Raw genomic sequence first — 17,517 nt, 5'->3', positions numbered from 1 at the left:
TATTTCATATTTTAGATGTTAGATGAGTAAACAAAGCTATATTGTGTTGACTTAAGCTATACTATGTAATCATTAATAAAAAATGTCCATCTTTGAAAGCGACTTTCAACAAGAAAGGACACATTTGACTTCCTTACTGATCATTTTTAGTTCCCAAATCCTCTTTGCAAGTAAAATCTGATAGTTTTGAAATGTTATAACATGGCTGCTATATATGTTCTGTCTTTTTCAGAGCTATGACAAGTGTTTCCTGGGTTCATCAGAGACAGCGGACGCTAACAGGGTCTTTTGCGGTCAGCTGGGAGCCATTTACGTATTCAGTGAAGCTCTCAACCCAGCTCAGATCTTCGCCATTCACCAGCTTGGCCCAGGATACAAGGTACACGTATTACCATATCATGCACCATACTTTATATACTCTGCACCCCTTACAGTGCATCAATGTCATGCACCATTTGGCAGGTGTGGAATATCCTGGCAACCTTAAGATTGCATTGTCAATGTTGCTTACTGTCGTCTTTGCCCGTTTACTTTGTCAGCTAGAAGTAGTTGATGCCATCAATCATTCTTTGGCTATCAATCACAAAAGAATAGCCTGTACATTGGTGCCAGGGTGCCCTTGTGGTATAGTGAGGTTTTTGTTGTCAGTTAATGTAAATTGGACTTTGAAATGTATAAAAAGTAGTAATTCTGTGCAGGAGAGGTAGAGGTAATCAAAATGGAAAACACAGCTTCACCACTCTTAACCTTGATGCAAAATTAATGGAACAAATGTTATTGTCCAAAACCAAGCTTTTAACAGGGGGAGTTGTCTTCATGAGAGTAATCTAATAGGTGCAGGAACATTTTTTTCTTTTAGATTAATCCTCTTCCTGTCAGCCGGAACATCTCAGCAGTAGATCATAATGTTGTGCAGCTGCAATACATGCTGTGATGTGTTGTGAGCGAGGGCCAAGGCTGTGATCACCACCCAATTTTCAGACCACTTGTTGCCCAATGAAATGCAAAGGCTAGAAACAGAGGGGGAAATCATAGTTTAAATAGATGAAGCAGATTGAGATAAAAGGGGCAGAACGTGAAACTGTATGGCAACACTATCAACAAATGCCTCCTGGGACATCACAAATTGATGATGTGCAGCAGTTTGAAAGCATCTATGGGGAGATTTTGCCTTTTAACCACTGAGTCTAGACGCTTAGGGTTCTTCTGTTAATAAAAAATATTCAAATGAGGCTTCACAATGTTGAGTTTGGAGTACTTATAGCTTTAGAAATCACCATCTCTGCCTTTTGGCTTGGCTTACGGTAACAGCAGAGGTGCCGCAAAAAACCTTGCCAGCTGTCTTGCTTCTTGTTTTGGCAGACTTGCACGCCTCAGGCCACTTACAGCTTGTTTACGAAGGTGTCCAAAGCTGTCAAGATTTCAGCACCACAAGACTGCACGGATATTTGAGGCTGCTGATGTGCATGAACAGCTGCTGGTTTTTCAACAACTCCTTAGAAATAGAATATAGTGAATCAGAGATTTGCTCTAATTTGTAAGACTTGTTAATGTTGCACTGATAGAGAAACATATCGTCAACATGCAGAGCACACATGCTGAGGATTGCGTGACTCATGCACTGAATCATACATGTGACAGTAGTTCACACCTTTATCTTTCTCACAAACTCTCCTCTCTGACATGATAAGACATATGGCTCTGTATAGAAAAAAAGTTCCCACATCTTCCTCCTAATGATCAGATGCTTGGGATTTGCTGTGTCTCTGCCATGAATACTGATTCCTCTCTCCATCACAGCCCACAGTTTCCTCAGGCTGATCAGCCAGATGATTGCATCTCTGCATGGCGCTGAATGGGCTTCTCAGATGCCCAGAAGAGACCATTAAATGGCTCAGTTGTTTCGAAGCCGCAGGACTCTGCACTGGTATTGTAATGATGAGTACGCAGGTTTTTCAGTCGGCTAAAGGAGGAACGCCACTGGGACTCAGCTTGTGTCACACAGCATCCTGTCTTAATTCGAATATAGGCCGGTCCTTGTTCTCATGACTTCACGCAGATGATGATGTGTGAATGTGACAAGCTTCTGGGGTACTGCCTAATCAGTGGGGAAGAGAACTGTATCTATGTATATTGTACAGTACATGTGCGTGTGTGTCTGCGTGTGAGCACACACGTAGCTGTTTGAAGCCTCTTGGTCTCAGCCACTGTCAATGTTACTGTTCAATAATGAGGAGCAAGAGGCAGACAGACACTCTCTTCGCTCTGCTAAACAAGCCTTCAACACAGGGAGGCTCTTCAAGGTCTTTTCACTCGGCATGGCTCGTGATGGCCGACACAGTGTGTACTTAGTGTGTGTGTGTGTGCGCGTGTGTGTGTGTGTGTGTGTAGTTGTTTCCATGTTCTCCTAATGATGGTAGAAGATGGAACATAACATCTTGTTTTTCTATGTGGGCTGTAGTCGAAAGAAATTGGTATTGTGTTTTTCTCTGTATGTGCCGTCCCTCACGTGTTGCTGAGTGTGTTGCTGCACTCTTCATCAGAAGTCCAGATGTCCTCATTGTAGAGCACTGCCAACAATCTGGCCACAACGTAATTAATGAACCGTGTGAGTCTATGTGGGCACCTGTATTGTCTGCCCCTGTGTGTGTATTTATCAGGGTGCATAATGGCGTTATTGAATGTGTTTTTGTTTTCTACATTTAAATATTGCACTTTTAGAGAATTCTATTCCCTAAAAACTCTGACTTGTATAGGGCTTGGTATCAAACCTCTCTACTACTTGATAGATTTTTTTACTGACAATTGAATTTATGTATAAAAACAAGTTTTATTTTACAACATAAAGAATTTAAAAAAGTGCTTTGGTACTGTATATACTGCAGCTCATGATGAAATGTGCAACATTTCAGATTATACCTAACTGTAGATTTGTAAGATATTTAGAAATCATTTGCCAAAATGTACTTTTTCATTTAGGAGGACTGTTCTTTATTTCTCAGGAGACATACAAACTTAATGGAGCAGTTGTGTGTGTGTGTGTGTGTGTGTGTGTAGGTGTGTGTTTGTGTGTGTGTGCGCTGTTATCTGCAGCTTAGTGTCATATCTGCAGCTGACAAGTGCGACACGGTCGGGAGTTGTCATTTTCATTGCTCTGTGTGTGGTTGTGTAACAAGGTGAGGGACATACTGTATGTGTTCAAGCGCAGGTGTGTAAAGCTCATACGTAAACATTTTCACTTCCTTCACACTTGTATATTCTTCCCGCTGCCTCTCGAATGCCTCCATACTGTACATCCCTTGATACCTCAGAGTCAGCAAAGCTCTCTACACTTTTATCTCCCCTCCTCCTTCGTTTAGCACAGTGACATGAATACAAGCTTGCACGCACACACCTAGTGTACGTTTATACATTTGCACACACCTCATAACTGCACCACAATAAATGGGCTTACATTGCAAAAAAATGTGCATCTTAATAAGTGTATTAATTTCACTTTCAGGCTATTCAGTGTTTTTTTTTCATGCAAAGGGACCACCAACCTTTGAAATAAACCAGAATTTATGTTTGTGATTGATTATCCATGCACACGGCTGCAGCATTCTGGGGTACTTTTAATGGATAAGCTTTTTTAGCACAGCTGTTTTATTGATTAGCTTTTTAACACAGCTGTTTAATAGATAAGCTTTTTAATACTGGATCATCAGCTCTTGTTTTCACTAAAGCAATATGTTCTGTAGTACAATAATAATAATAATAAAATAATAATAAGCATGGTGTTCTAGCATGTAATTACTATTAATTACTGTTGCCAATAATGTTATGTTGACAGAAGTAAGTGTGTGTAGTCATGTGTGCATGTTTGCTTCAAATGCAGATTAGCATTCAGTATTTTTTTTTTGGATAATTACTACCAACACCTCTTCTATTGGTTTATACAAGTGTGTCTTAATTGATTATGATCTTCAGTGGAAGCAAGGAGAAAGCTAAAGTGAAGGGAATGTACTGTAGTACTGTAGAAAACAGCAGATTTGTATTCAGCCCTTGGACTGCGATAAGGATGTTAACGCACTGTGGAGGGGCTGTTTTCCCTTCGACGTCTTCATTGTGCAGGGCACTCTTTGCTTCAGTGTGAAATTTTGTGCTGCATGGTTAAAACTGCTCAGGGCACATTTTCCATAGCAGACCTCAGATGAAAGGTTTAGAACAAGATGGGCCTGCAGGTCTGTGAGCAGCCCGGGGCTTTCCTGTGCAGTCAGGCTGAGCAAGGCACCTGGGGACCCAGATGCTCGGAGGGCAGAGCACCCCTCCTCTGGAGCTGCTGCAAAGGGTAGCAGAGCAACTGGCTGGCCTTTCATCTGCGGGGCTTTTTAAGCGTATCAGCGGTGCCGCAGGATACTTGGATCCGCAGACAGACAGATATAGACATGCTTACACACACACCTACAAACCTACAATTTCTGCATAGACAAAAGAAATGAGTTTTTTTCACATTTTTCTTTAAGCTAGCAGAGAAGAAAGGGTGTCCTTGTTTTAACATACTTACAATGCTTTATATTTGCCCCAATTAACCCTTACTGAGGATGGAAATAACAAAGAAAATTATGCATCACAAAGACATTTTAGATTTCATCAGGATAAGTAGTCTAACAGCTTTTGAAGAAGGCTAAAGTTTCTGTTATTTGTTAGACATAATATAACATAATACAGAGAAATTGAATGACACAGTTGTGTCAGTTTGTGTCTGTACTCTTTTGTGTTTTTTGTTGGTAGACTACAAAGGGAGAATATAAATTTGGAGTGCTGAGTGCATCTCTCCCACACAACAGTCTCTTATTCTGGGCTAATTGAATTAGTGCCCGGGTTAGCGCTGTGTTCATTAAGCTAATGCTGTGTTGTTTACACATGGCTCACGGCGCAATTATACAGACTCCATTTTGGGTGCTGAACTTGTGAAATGCCCTCACACTCCTCTTGTTTCTAGACAAGGTGTTTGTTCCTTTTATTCAAAGTCTTTCTCACACAACCACTGACATCTCTAACTGCCGCCCCTCTTTCTCCATCTCTGTAGAGCACTTTCAAGTTTAAGTCAGAGAGCGACATCCACCTGGCTGAGCACCACAAGCAGGTGTTGTACGATGGCAAGCTGGCCAGCTCCATCTCCTTCACCTACAACGCCAAGGCCACAGATGCCCAGCTCTGCCTGGAGTCATCGCCCAGGGAAAACCCCTCCATCTTCGTCCACTCACCACACGCGCTCATGCTGCAGGTCAGTCTGGCTGGATATTTCTGAGTGACTGTTCCTCTCTAGCCTAGCACCAGACATGTGACTCACTGTCAACATCTCAGAATTTTTCAGTAATTCAAGTATGACTGATTGATTGAAGTGAAATGAAATGGCAGTTTAGTCTCATTATTAGGCTAGTTTGTCACAAGCTGACTCACACCCTCCTCAAAAGCATTTGTGAAAAATCTGTGGTCCAGTATTCCTGTATTTGTTCTGCTCAGTGGACTGTACATGTGGGTATTAACACAAGAATAAAAATAACACAATAAAGCAGATGTTAGTTAAAGACGGGAAAATACAAAATGCAACTCATGTAAAACAGTTGTTATTGAGCCTTGCAGTAAACACCAAAAACAAGACTCTCAAAGTTGATTTAACGCTCTCTTTTCAAGTGTCCTTAGTTCAAGGATGGTGGAGCCCCCCTTGATTATGAATTTTTAAGCAGCACACAAATGCTGCAGCAATTCAGGCTGCAATTACTGTAATTCACACTTACAAAAGAACGGGGGGATCACATTGTATTATAGTCATATAGTTATTTTAGTTAGTTTGTAGAGGTCACATAATCATTGTTTTTATTATTGCACTTCTTAGTACAGGCAACATAAGGTAGTGTACAGAGAGGTACATAAGTGCTATCTGCACTGATATGGAAATGGAAACGTTTCTCTCAGGGAGTAAGTCATGTTTTTAATCAATCTATTAAACTTCAGATTGATGTGTGAAAGGAAGCAAATAAACAATAAAAGGACAATACGTACATCCGTTGTGTAATCCGTTCACAGATCATAACAGATATGGCCCTAATATATTATATCTTTATATATTATATTAATATTATATAGCTCAAATGCTACATTCATGTTAAAATGTTAATATTTATGGAAGTGAGTGTTTCCATACTTAATGTGTCTCTCTTACCACTAACAGTCCATCTTTGTCCCACAGGATGTGAAGGCCATTGTTACCCACTCCATCCACAGTGCCATCCACTCTATAGGAGGCATCCAGGTTCTATTTCCTCTCTTTGCTCAGCTGGACTACAAGCAGCTCAACGACAGCTCTGTGGACACCACAGTCTGGTGAGTGGGCTACAGAAATGAATGGAATCCAGTGGCGGCCTGGAAAGCAGTGATATACATATCATACATCATTTGCAGTACAGTAAATGGGCTGAAACAAGCAATAATACATGCTTTGTTGTTTTAATGTGCAACATCTACTGTAGCTGATCCTGGATTGGACCCGGAGGCAGCAAGGAAAGGGGAAAAAAGTATAAGGAGACTGTGAGCGACATTAGTAACAGACAAATCCTCTATGTGTGAGAATTGTCTTACATCTGAAGGACGAACCTTAGACAATTACACTGCACACTAGAGATAACTGATTATGGAGAGCAGGGTATGTAAGAGTAAGTGGAAAGACAGTCACTAGGTTTTTCCTGGAGTGATGAGCAGCTTTTAGAAAATCAGAGTCTGCGTTCTTTTCTCTCCAAGATTGTCCTGATACCACTCCATCACACAAGCCTTAATGCAGTTACAGTAAATACAGTTTCAGGAAGCTTCTCCACATCATGACTGTTTATCAAATATCATCAGGAAGACTATGATAGGAAACCAAAATAAAACTGATCATTAAAAATAAATGATGGGGAAGGTGAATGCGGATGTGATGTGATGATGCAGGATTCAAGAGGCAGACAAGAAATAAAAAATGAGAGCGGAGTAAATTTTTCAGAAGAGAGCATACATTCTTGCCAACCCTAACAACCTATTGAAGTACTCTTATAATGATACATGTGTGCTGATGATATATGTGTATGTTGCAGTGCTACTCTGCTGGCTTTCCTGGTGGAGTTGTTGAAGAGCTCAGTGGCCATGCAGGAGCAAATGCTGGGTGGAAAGGGCTTTCTGGTGATTGGATACCTCCTGGAGAAGGTTAGTAAAAGGACTCCATATTGAACAGTTTGCAATACATGTTATATGTATTTGTTGTTGTAGAATTATGGCAGAGTTAACCTGATGTGCCAGATGGTTTGTTACACAGAACCATGTGACAAGAAAAAAAAACAACCTGACTGGTGATTGGTTGAACCATCTGTCTATCACTATCCAGTGTTTCCCACACATAGACTAATTCGTGGCGGTGCGCCACAGATTCAACACCGGCCGCCACATATTGCGTTTCGTTATTAATTATTTTTTTAACGCTATTTAAAAAATACGCATCGTATTCGTTAAGCTGCATTTCCTTTCCCTGCTCTCCTTGCGTCTCTGTCACTCACGCGTCTCTCTCACATAGCCTACACACACACACACACACACACACACAGCCCCTCCCCTCCGTGCACACCGTGTGTCTCCATCAGCGAGATCATCCCTAGAAGCGTGGAAGCTGTGCCTTAGTGCAGAGAAGACGGCTGGTGAAATTCAAGAAAGATTGGTATCACGTGCACCTTTATAAAATCACACATTAAAAAGTCCTATAAAATATTTTATATTTTGAATACAATATTGTCCCGCCCGACCCGTACACCTTCTTTATAAAGTTAATTAATCGCAAGTTTGCGGTAAAATATAGTTGGGTTGTCGAGGTCAAAACACTAGCAGCTGTGAATCAAATAAAGTTGTTATAAGTACTGTTATGTAGTTTTTTTTACCCATACACTGAATGTTTGCTGCTTCAATCCAGATGAGTATTGAAAAATATTTTCCGCGATTGAAAAAGAGACGTGTTGAGGATGAGGACCAGCCTGAACCGGAGGTATCAGTCTGAAACAGAGCTGAACAGTCCGACCAGTGTAATTAGCTATGTTATTAATTTGTTTACAATATTTTCAGGCTTCAACCAGTGCTGCTCAAGCAGAAAGACAGGGTCAGGGAGAGAAAGAGATAGATTCGTTAGGCATTGAAGAAAGAGTAGGAGAGGAGGACAGCATAGTATAGTATTTTGTAGAGGTGAAGACATTTGAATGGGGTGTGAATAATTTGTGATTAATATGATAAAGTTGTGTATGACCAATTATTAATGAAGGAATCAGTGGGCGGTAAAGTTGGGTGTGTTATTAACGAAGGAATTATTATTATTATTTTTACACCCCCCCCCCCGGTCGGCTGCTGGCCTACCACCACACATTGCCTTCAGATCTGTGGGAAACACTGCTATCTATCACCACCTGGATTTGTGAAACTGATTGGTCCGAAGCACCGGTAGTGCAGACACAAGCGCATAACTTAAAACTGACGAGATGGATCAAACAGTCTCAACTGTGTGACGTCAGTCATTTGGCAGTACTTCACCTATGGAAGAATTATCCTATCTTTATTCAAGAGCGTAGATTTTCAGTTTGAGAGCATGCTTTTATTCCTTTTCAGTGACACAGCTCCTTCTCATGCTCACATTTATTCTCCTCATGCTCACATTTTGTGCTCGCACTGAGATGTCTGCTGCTTTCTTCCAAAATGTGTGCTTGACCTCAAAAATCATATGCTTGTGCTCACATTTCTTCTTCTTGGTCACAAACATGTCGCTCGCATTCAAATATGTCCTGTACTCGCTCAGATCTAAAGTCCACACGCTCAAATTTAAAGTCTACGTGCTCTGATCTAAAGTCTGCACGCTCAGATCTAATGTGCACGCACTCAGAACAAGCACGTGCTGTCAGATTGAGGTATCTGCTCAGACTAAAGGATGTCCCAATATGGAGTCAAGCTAGAGTGTGGACCAATCAAATGACGTCTTGGGTGCGTTCCTTCGCCCTTTTTGAGCACTCTGTAGGGGCGGGTATATGGTCTGTTTGTAAAACTGCTTCTCTCAAAATACACCAATTTACCATATTAGCCAGCTACTTGAATCATCACCTATTTAAGACGCCAGCATATTTATGTATAATTTATATATATTTAAAAAGAGTTAGATTTTTTTCTAATTTTATATTAGTGGGGTCTATTTTATATACTATAAACTGGACTAGATCTGAGCACGCACAGGAATGCGAGCGAAATGTATGTGTCAAAGAAGAAGAAATGTGAGCACAAGCATATGATTTTTGAGGTCAAGCACACATTTTGAAAGAAAGCAGCAGACATCTCAGTGCGAGCACAAAATGTGAGCATGAGGAGAATAAATGTGAGCATGAGAAGGAGCTGTGTCACTGAAAAGGAATAAAATCATGCTCTCAAACTGAAAATCTACGCTCTTGAATGAAGATAATTCTTCCATATTAACCTCACACACAAGTGAGTTGAAGAGCGAGTTTTTGTGTTTGCTCTGCCTATCTAGCGGACTAACCACTGCTGGGTGATGGAAAACATGTCACTTACTGTGCATGGCTTGTGATTTTTCCCGTGAACGTCAACACTGACAACCAATTCCTAATACTGCAAATACAAAGGCTTTCATCAGTCACTATTGTGTTACCTCATTCAGCAATGAATAGTGACTTAACCTATATTTAATCAAAGGAAAATCTTTGAGATTATAACCTTGAATAACATATTTATTAGTTTACAGTGTAAAATGTACACTTTAGCTATCTACTCTACCACAAATGTGCACAAAGAAGAAGAGACAGAGATCACATGACTTAATATCACACATTGTCTAGCGTCACAGGCCTGGTTGCTGGTGTAAATTAATGACTTGACACCTTTGGTAACCAGTTTTACACTGGCTGTGCTGTAGGCTGTGCTGTAGGCTGACAGCATCTCCTGACAAAATAACCTAAAGAAAACCTATTAAATTAAGATAAAGCTATTTGTAGTTTGAGTAGTTTGAGTTTGTTAATCTGATAATTGTTGGAGTTTGTGTGAAGAAAAGTATACTTATTTCTAACTACATATATTCACTTCAAATGTGCAATCATTGTAGACTGCAGAAAAAACACACTCCACTTTTATGTGGCGCTCTCTGCCAGTCTCACTGCTCTTTCAATTTGTGTCTTCGGGGGTACTAAAATGTCAGTCAGCAACCATGGCAACTACGTATCTACTAAAGCGTTAGAGTGAACTTTATTGGTGCTCTGTTGAAGAGTTCCTGCCCAGTTCTTACATACCTGAGAAAGATAGAAAACATTTTCAGTTTAGCCTGTTAATATGTTTGCTCAAACACACAGTATAAAGATGCTGTTTTAATTCAAAGTGAAAACAACTTTGTCATTTTACATTATTATTCAGTCTGTTTAAATCCCTGCTGATATTTCCCACCTTGTGTCCAGTCATCACGAGTCCACATCACCAGGGCGGTCCTGGAGCAGTTCCTGTCCTTTGCCAAGTATCTGGATGGTTTACCTCACGGAGCGCCACTCCTCAAACAGCTCTGTGACCATGTCCTCTTCAACGCTGCCATCTGGATACACACCCCTGCCAAGGTCTGTTTATTTGTGTGTATCTACTGAATGTGAGTGTGTGGGTTTTTTTTCATGACCTTGCTGCAAAAAAGACACGATGATAGATGCAATAAGGGAATGAGGGTGTAATAGACTCAGAACAGGCATGACAGGAAAAGAGAGAAAGAGAGAATAGGTTTTATGCTTAAAGTTTAAAGGACGTTTTGTCCGAACGCAAGGAAAATTGAGACAAGCAAAGGTTATAAAACGACGAAGAAGGAGGGATGACATCTTTGTGGCAATCGTCCTTTACTGAGATATAACAAAGGAGGTTGCAGGACAAGCAAAGCAAAAGAAACAAAGAGAAAAAGTGACATTTGAAAAGACCCCGGGACAAGAGAGAGATGTGCAGTTCCTCTTTTCCTTCTCACTCTGAACTAGATGTGAGTGTTTCTGGCGTTCCCGCGGGGCCAGTCAGCTCTTGCCTCCATTATTTTCAGAGCTTCCTGACTCCCTGTCTTCTCCCCTCTGACCCTGAGATGTGATTGGCTCCTCGGTGCAGCAGCGCCAGTCTCCAGGGCGTGCTGGAGTTAAGACGTGTGAAAGTGAAAGAAAGAATCCAACACAGCAGAAACACAATCGACCTCAGTTGACACGTCACCACAAAACAGTTTAAACTGGCTCGACTTTGTGATTGTTGACATATTTTAACCTTTAACCTGAGTGCCAATACAGAACGTGTCAGTGAATTACCAGTAAACCACAATGCACAAGGTTCATAATGGGAACAAGGCAAGCATAGTCAATGTACTGAGCAGCAACACACAAAAACATCTTTTAATCCTTTAATCTTTACTTCCCCTGTACCATTCTGCCTCCCATTGAGCTTTATTATTTTCCACTTCTTAGTGTATTATCATCGCCTTCATTATTGGCACGAATAGCCTTGGTCATAAACAGGACTTAATGAAACACTTGAACAAATCATATCTGAACCTAGTCTCCTATCTCTCATAACGTCTCCCCTGCTCACACTGAAAATAAAGACCCTGATTTCTTTACCAGGCTCCTCTTGTAAACATAATCCTCCCATAGACAAAGGAGTGTTTGTTACAGCTTACTGTTGCAGCAGTGCAGCCCAAACTATTGTGCCATCTATGATCAAGCAATTTTCTGGCTTTCCTGCAGCTGAACGGACACCAGATAAACACATCATTTCAACGTGTGAAATGCAGTGTAATGAAGGCCGTTTAAGCCAGCTGAGTACGTTCTCCATTCTAGACGAGCCATGGTGTGGTATGGTCAGGCCATGACGCTCTGCTAATTTCATCCGCTTAAACCTCTACCTCGTTAAGGCTGCTCCTTAGTGTCGTAGTCACTGTAATGAGCTCAGAGACTTGCTGCAGAGTTGAATCTTTGTCCGGATCATGGAGAGAATCGGTTAAAGGAATGTTAATAGAGGGAAGAAAGGAACAGAAGGAGGAATGGAAGGAGGGAAGGAGCAAATGAGCAATCAGAGAGCATCTTATTTAACTGTCAGTGCTGTGTAAGAAGCTCTTCAGATGATAGCTTCAGGCACAGAAACATAAAGAATACCACAAAGCTGAAAACATTGATGTGTTTGCTAGGGGGAAGTTTCCTCTCATCCCCCTGTGGCTGCCTTCTTGTAACAGAACGGCCTTTTGTTCAACATCATGAACACACACAGATTATTTATTCCTCCCCAGAAAGCGTCTGATTGTTCTGCATTTGTACGTTGATCTATGTGTGTGTACATGAACTTAAATATACTGTATATGTGTGTATACAGGTCCAGCTTTCCCTCTACACTTACCTGTCATCGGAGTTCATCGGCACCGCCACCATCTACACCACCATCCGCCGAGTAGGCACAGTTCTACAGCTGATGCACACTCTTAAGTATTACTACTGGGCCATCAACCCGCTGGAGTGCAGTGGAATCACCCCCAAAGGTCTTGGTATGTTATCACATGCACACGATATGCACTCAAACACACATAAAGGTAAGAGGAAGGAAAAACTAGAATAAGGAACGAGAGTCCCCTCCACGCTTCTAATGAATACCTCTAGAGATTTGAAGACGCTACTTCTGACCTCTCATCTATTGTACATTACATAAACTGCACACCACTTTAGCCATTTTATACAGTACATTTCTTGGGTTTCTTTTCCTACACTCAATCTCTTCTTCTGCACATCTTCCTGTTTCTTTCTCTGTCTGAGTGTTTTAGATGTACTAAAGAGCTCTTTGTAACAGCACCAACCTATGCTGTATATTTACAGTGTTTACACATGTATATACATCATAAAAACAATAAGTGCACACACCTACTCATCCTTTGCTCACCCATACCATTGTAAACCCCCCCCCAGTGGCCACTCCACAAGGCTTAAAGGTATTTTAACAAGGCATCTATCCGCAAACATAGTGATAATATCAATTTGTAGCACACATTGAGTATGTATTTATATCATTTATCTATCATCTTCTATGATCAGCAGGTGGCCGTAACAAGTGCCGTCTCAGGGCTATAACATATAAACACATTTAACTTACCTGTATATATCTTTGAGCGGTGGAAGGAAACTGGTTGAACATAGGCTACATGAAGCCTTATGAGACTGAGATTGAATGTGTGATATCTGATCTGAAAACACTCGAGCTGACTCAGCTTGATATAGGATTTCATTAAATCAGCAGCTCACTTAATGGTAGCGTGTGTCTCTCCATTAGTCCTATTTACAAATGCAACAGACCTTTTTAAAACCAAAGACATTACTAGATAAAGGCTTCCATTGATTAGTATATATAGCATGTGAGTTTTTCATCTTTAAATATTCATTTTCTCGGCCACAGTGATGCCATGTTCCAGTGTTAAAGTGGATATCAACAAATATCAGTAATATATTGAAACTAAATGTACATTATTTCTGACTCCACACTATTATTGTCACCTTTACACACTTGCTGAAGATTTCTGCCCTTCCTTAATTGCTTTTAAAATAGACTTTTTTTCCTGTGGAGCTGTGTCAGCTAACATTTCACCTCTGTCATGAAAGTGTAGAGTAGGTAATTTCCATTCTTCGAAATCTGTGAAATTCACTATTACACACTAAAGCCATGTGGCTCTGCTTTGTACAGGGTAATAGATAATGTAAACCAATACTTTGTATTTCATAGTTAAATGATTTGATGTGTGTTTATAGTGTTTGCCAAAAGGAGACTGATTTTTGCCATAATTCTACCCCCACTTACATCAATAAGAATTGATTTTGATTGTATGCAGTTTCTCTATGAACGGTGATTATTTCATTACAAGATGAGCTTTCACTTGTAACATAGCTACTTTGAGAGGTTTAAAAACGGTCAAATCAAGTTCTGTTAACCCTGTTTATTTTAGCTTACATCTAAAAAAACCCCATGAAGACCTAAAGTCAGTAACTGTAGTAATGAGTAGTTAAATGAATGTTTAATGACTTTGGAATGGGTATAGAAATGTGCAAACACATCTCATTTAATGTCAAATGATTACAGCTTCATTAAGTTTCTTCCACACACACATACACCTGCATGCATGCATATAGTGGATGTGAGGTGATCAATCTGTGTGGGTGCTCTTGAGCAGGGATGGGCAGCTCCTTGCAGCAAATGTGTTTGTGTATTTGAGATTGGATAAGGTAATTGCAAGGGAACACATATTTATTTTTTTGAACAAGTTGTTTGGAAATCGTTGCTTTAGAAGAAAAAACATGTTGTGTTGCCTGTGTAGCTAAATATGTGCGAATCCTTTTGTGCTTCCTGTGAATTCAGTGTACGGTCATAAAAAAGATTTGTCCATATTATAAAACACTCCTTATTGTATCAGTGTCAGTGCAAATACTGTTGCCGCTGGGCTACAAAAATGTCGGCTCAGGCCTTTCACTATAATCAACCTCTTCTTTCGCCCTGGACCCTCCACTGACTACGAGTATGCATTTCATGTTGCCATAGCAACAGACAGATTTGATTGGCATATCCAAGGGAGCTTTTGGAATTTCCAATCAAGTGGTTGCCCGGTTTGCTTTCAGTTTGACGATATTGCTGTCTGACTGTTGGGATTTAGCCCCATAAAGAACTGCTGATAACGATAGCAATTAGCCTCAGACACGTACTTAATGGTCTGTCAAAGCTAAAGGATGTGCTAGTTGTGGTTTGTAAGTGTGTGTGTGCGTGTGTGTACTTGACTGTACTGTAAGAGTGTGATATGCATTGATGGAATTAATTTGCATAGTAATGGACTGATATTTCAAACACACAATGAGCTTTGTGGGTAAAAATGTATTCAATTGTGCTCCAGTCTGACGTAATATGGCTGAATCCAAGTCCAGATATATTTTTTGTATTAGTGTATTTTACTGTGCACCTGCTTTGAAACTGGTGAGAAATGCATATTTCATCTACAATTTATTTCACAATCTTGTTGGTTTGAGCTGCTGGAAAATAGCTTTCAGGATCACAAAAAGAGAGAGCTTCTGCACCGGATAAAAACACCTCAGGTCTTTTCTAGTCAGATGCATTGCTTTTGAACTCTGCTACTACATTATAATACAATGGGAACAATGATAGAAAGGCTGAGTGAAACAAGATTGTCGCTAAAAGAAACTACGATATAATAAAGGATTCAAGGATTCAGAATAAAGGTTCAGAAAATATGTGTATGTGCTTTAGTTTTATCATATTTTTTAATTGAATAAAACAACAGTGATTCTGTATGTATTTTTAGTTCTTCATGTTATATTCTATAATGTATTCTAACATGAAGAAATGATTTGTGCACACTGCACAGGCTCACTACAAAGCAAAACTCCTCACAGGTTGTTGCTATGTAGCAGAACAGAGCCACTCATTTGTTTTTCATAACGACAGGATAAAACCAGATCAGGATCAGGATAAAAGGACCGCAGGAGGAAGAAAATGAATTTTATAGAGCAAAAGACAATAATTAATGCTGCCCATGAGAAGTGGTTCAGATGATTGTAAGCTTTATTCAAATTCTCTGTTAACAAAAGACCATTTAAACGGAGGTTGCCTTTGCACACACTCGCCCATGACACAGTGCTGATGCGCAATTGTGATGGATGGCGAGTGTCACCATTCCACCAACATGTACCAGCTTGACAGATAAGGATGATTGATCACAAGGGATTGCTTCAGAGTCATGTTTTGTCAAGAGAAGATGAACAGACTAAGGCACACATTCGTATGATCCAAGGCCAGCAGAGCGTGACAAAAAATTGGAGGGAAAAGCTTCATATCTTCTTCTCTTACACAGCTGCAGTCTTTTATGTTTCCCTTACCTTACTTCAGCTGGCTAAGCAGCCTTGGGTCAGATATCAGTTTAAATGTTCAGAGTGGATTAAAAATAAATACTGTTTGCACTTGCAGTATTCTCCTTTTGTGGCTCACATAAAATAATTCCAAACATCCTGACACAGCGAAGCGTGCCTTGTAAACTCAACAAACCTTGTTTGGAATATAAAAATGAGATGAGATCAGGTAGCTGGTGAGTTTTATTGTGTATTGTGTTTGTTTGTTAATGACGTCTGCAGAAGAGTATTTTGGGAAGATGGAAGATGAAGGAAGGTGAAGGCAGTGAAGGGGAAGGTCAGCCTTGGTTGGCTGAAGTCACCACTGGGATCCTCATTTTAAAAGGGTTGCTCTTATATCATTCTTGCTTTGATCTAAATCGATGCATCTTTTAGACCATTTGGCACTATGTTCCATTAGAAAGTTATTTGGCAGTCGCTTTGAGCTGATTCATCTGAGCCATAAGCTTCCAGCATTTCTGACGTATACATTAAACACCTCAAAAGAGAATGAAATACAACTACATGAATGAAAATGCAATACCAACATCCGAGTTGTAATTTCTCTCCTCAAAAAAGAGCTACTGTGCTACAGTTTCAGTTCTGAAGTCTCTGGTAAATGCAGCCGAATGTCACAATGAACATATTCAACAGTGGGGAAAACATTTTATGAACCTGTGGCGCTTTGTGGCTCATAAAAGACAAAGTAATGAAAGTCTGTAGCAGTCATAAATCACGGCAAAATATAGCTAAATGCCCGAAAATGGTAAAAGAAATCACACTCTTTTAGAAAGCGGCAATGACATCAGACCCACATGTAAAATTGCTTCTGTTATACGTCAGATGCTTTTGTGTTTTTAACTTGATTATGTATTCTTAGCTCACCAAAGCAAACAACTGATCAAGTGCCAGAGCTTTGGAGTAGAAACAGTGGATTACATTGGTTGTTTGGTTTGGATCACTTGGACCATCAATCATTTTTCAGTGAATTGCCTTTTTTTCTTGTATAATCAGTCTGATTAGGGCAACTTTGAAATATCCAGATTGAGCGTTAATGACTGATTTAAAGTATACAGTGCTATCATACTGTGTGCGTGTGTGCGTGCGTGTGTGTGCGTGCATGCATGCGTGTGAGTTTTTCTCTGCTCCCCACGAAGCCTAATAATAATCTAATATCAGTAAACAGTAGGGCTCAGTCAGACTGAGCTACAGACTTACTTGGCTGATCATTATCTTGTATGAAAATTGATTTTTAACAGGAATTTTTTCTGTGTTTGTTTAGATGGACCACGGCCATCCCAAAAGGAGATCATCTCGCTCAGAGCCTTCATGCTGCTCTTCCTCAAACAACTCATACTAAAGGTGCAGTCGTTGATGCTGATAACTATTTTTTCATTACATTTCAGTTCCAGGGATAGACAATAAAAATCACTTATTTCCATTTTGTCTGTTGTTTTTCTACCTCCTGGGGGTACTACTGGCTTAATCTAAAATGTGTGTGTGTGTGTGTGTGTGTGTGTGTGTGTGTGTGTGTGTG

General features: G+C 40.2%; 1 protein-coding gene across 3 annotated transcripts in view; it reads left to right on the top strand.

Annotated features, from left to right (window-relative positions):
* Nucleotides 1-17,517, top strand: part of LOC128370836 (neurobeachin-like) — a 93,514-nt gene that overhangs the window by 41,764 nt on the left and 34,233 nt on the right. For all 3 annotated transcript variants that reach the window (XM_053331006.1, XM_053331005.1, XM_053331004.1), the window contains exons 8-14: nt 233-379; nt 5,072-5,269; nt 6,236-6,369; nt 7,116-7,224; nt 10,503-10,655; nt 12,424-12,592; nt 17,263-17,342. In XM_053331006.1, coding sequence (XP_053186981.1) covers nt 233-379; nt 5,072-5,269; nt 6,236-6,369; nt 7,116-7,224; nt 10,503-10,655; nt 12,424-12,592; nt 17,263-17,342 — 990 coding nt within the window. The remainder of the gene's footprint in view (nt 1-232; nt 380-5,071; nt 5,270-6,235; nt 6,370-7,115; nt 7,225-10,502; nt 10,656-12,423; nt 12,593-17,262; nt 17,343-17,517) is intronic.

Source organism: Scomber japonicus, chromosome 13, assembly GCF_027409825.1.
Source record: "Scomber japonicus isolate fScoJap1 chromosome 13, fScoJap1.pri, whole genome shotgun sequence".
Lineage (NCBI taxonomy): Eukaryota > Metazoa > Chordata > Actinopteri > Scombriformes > Scombridae > Scomber > Scomber japonicus.
The sequence above is the reverse complement of the archived record's forward strand: the minus strand, read 5'-3'. Positions and strand labels throughout refer to the sequence as shown.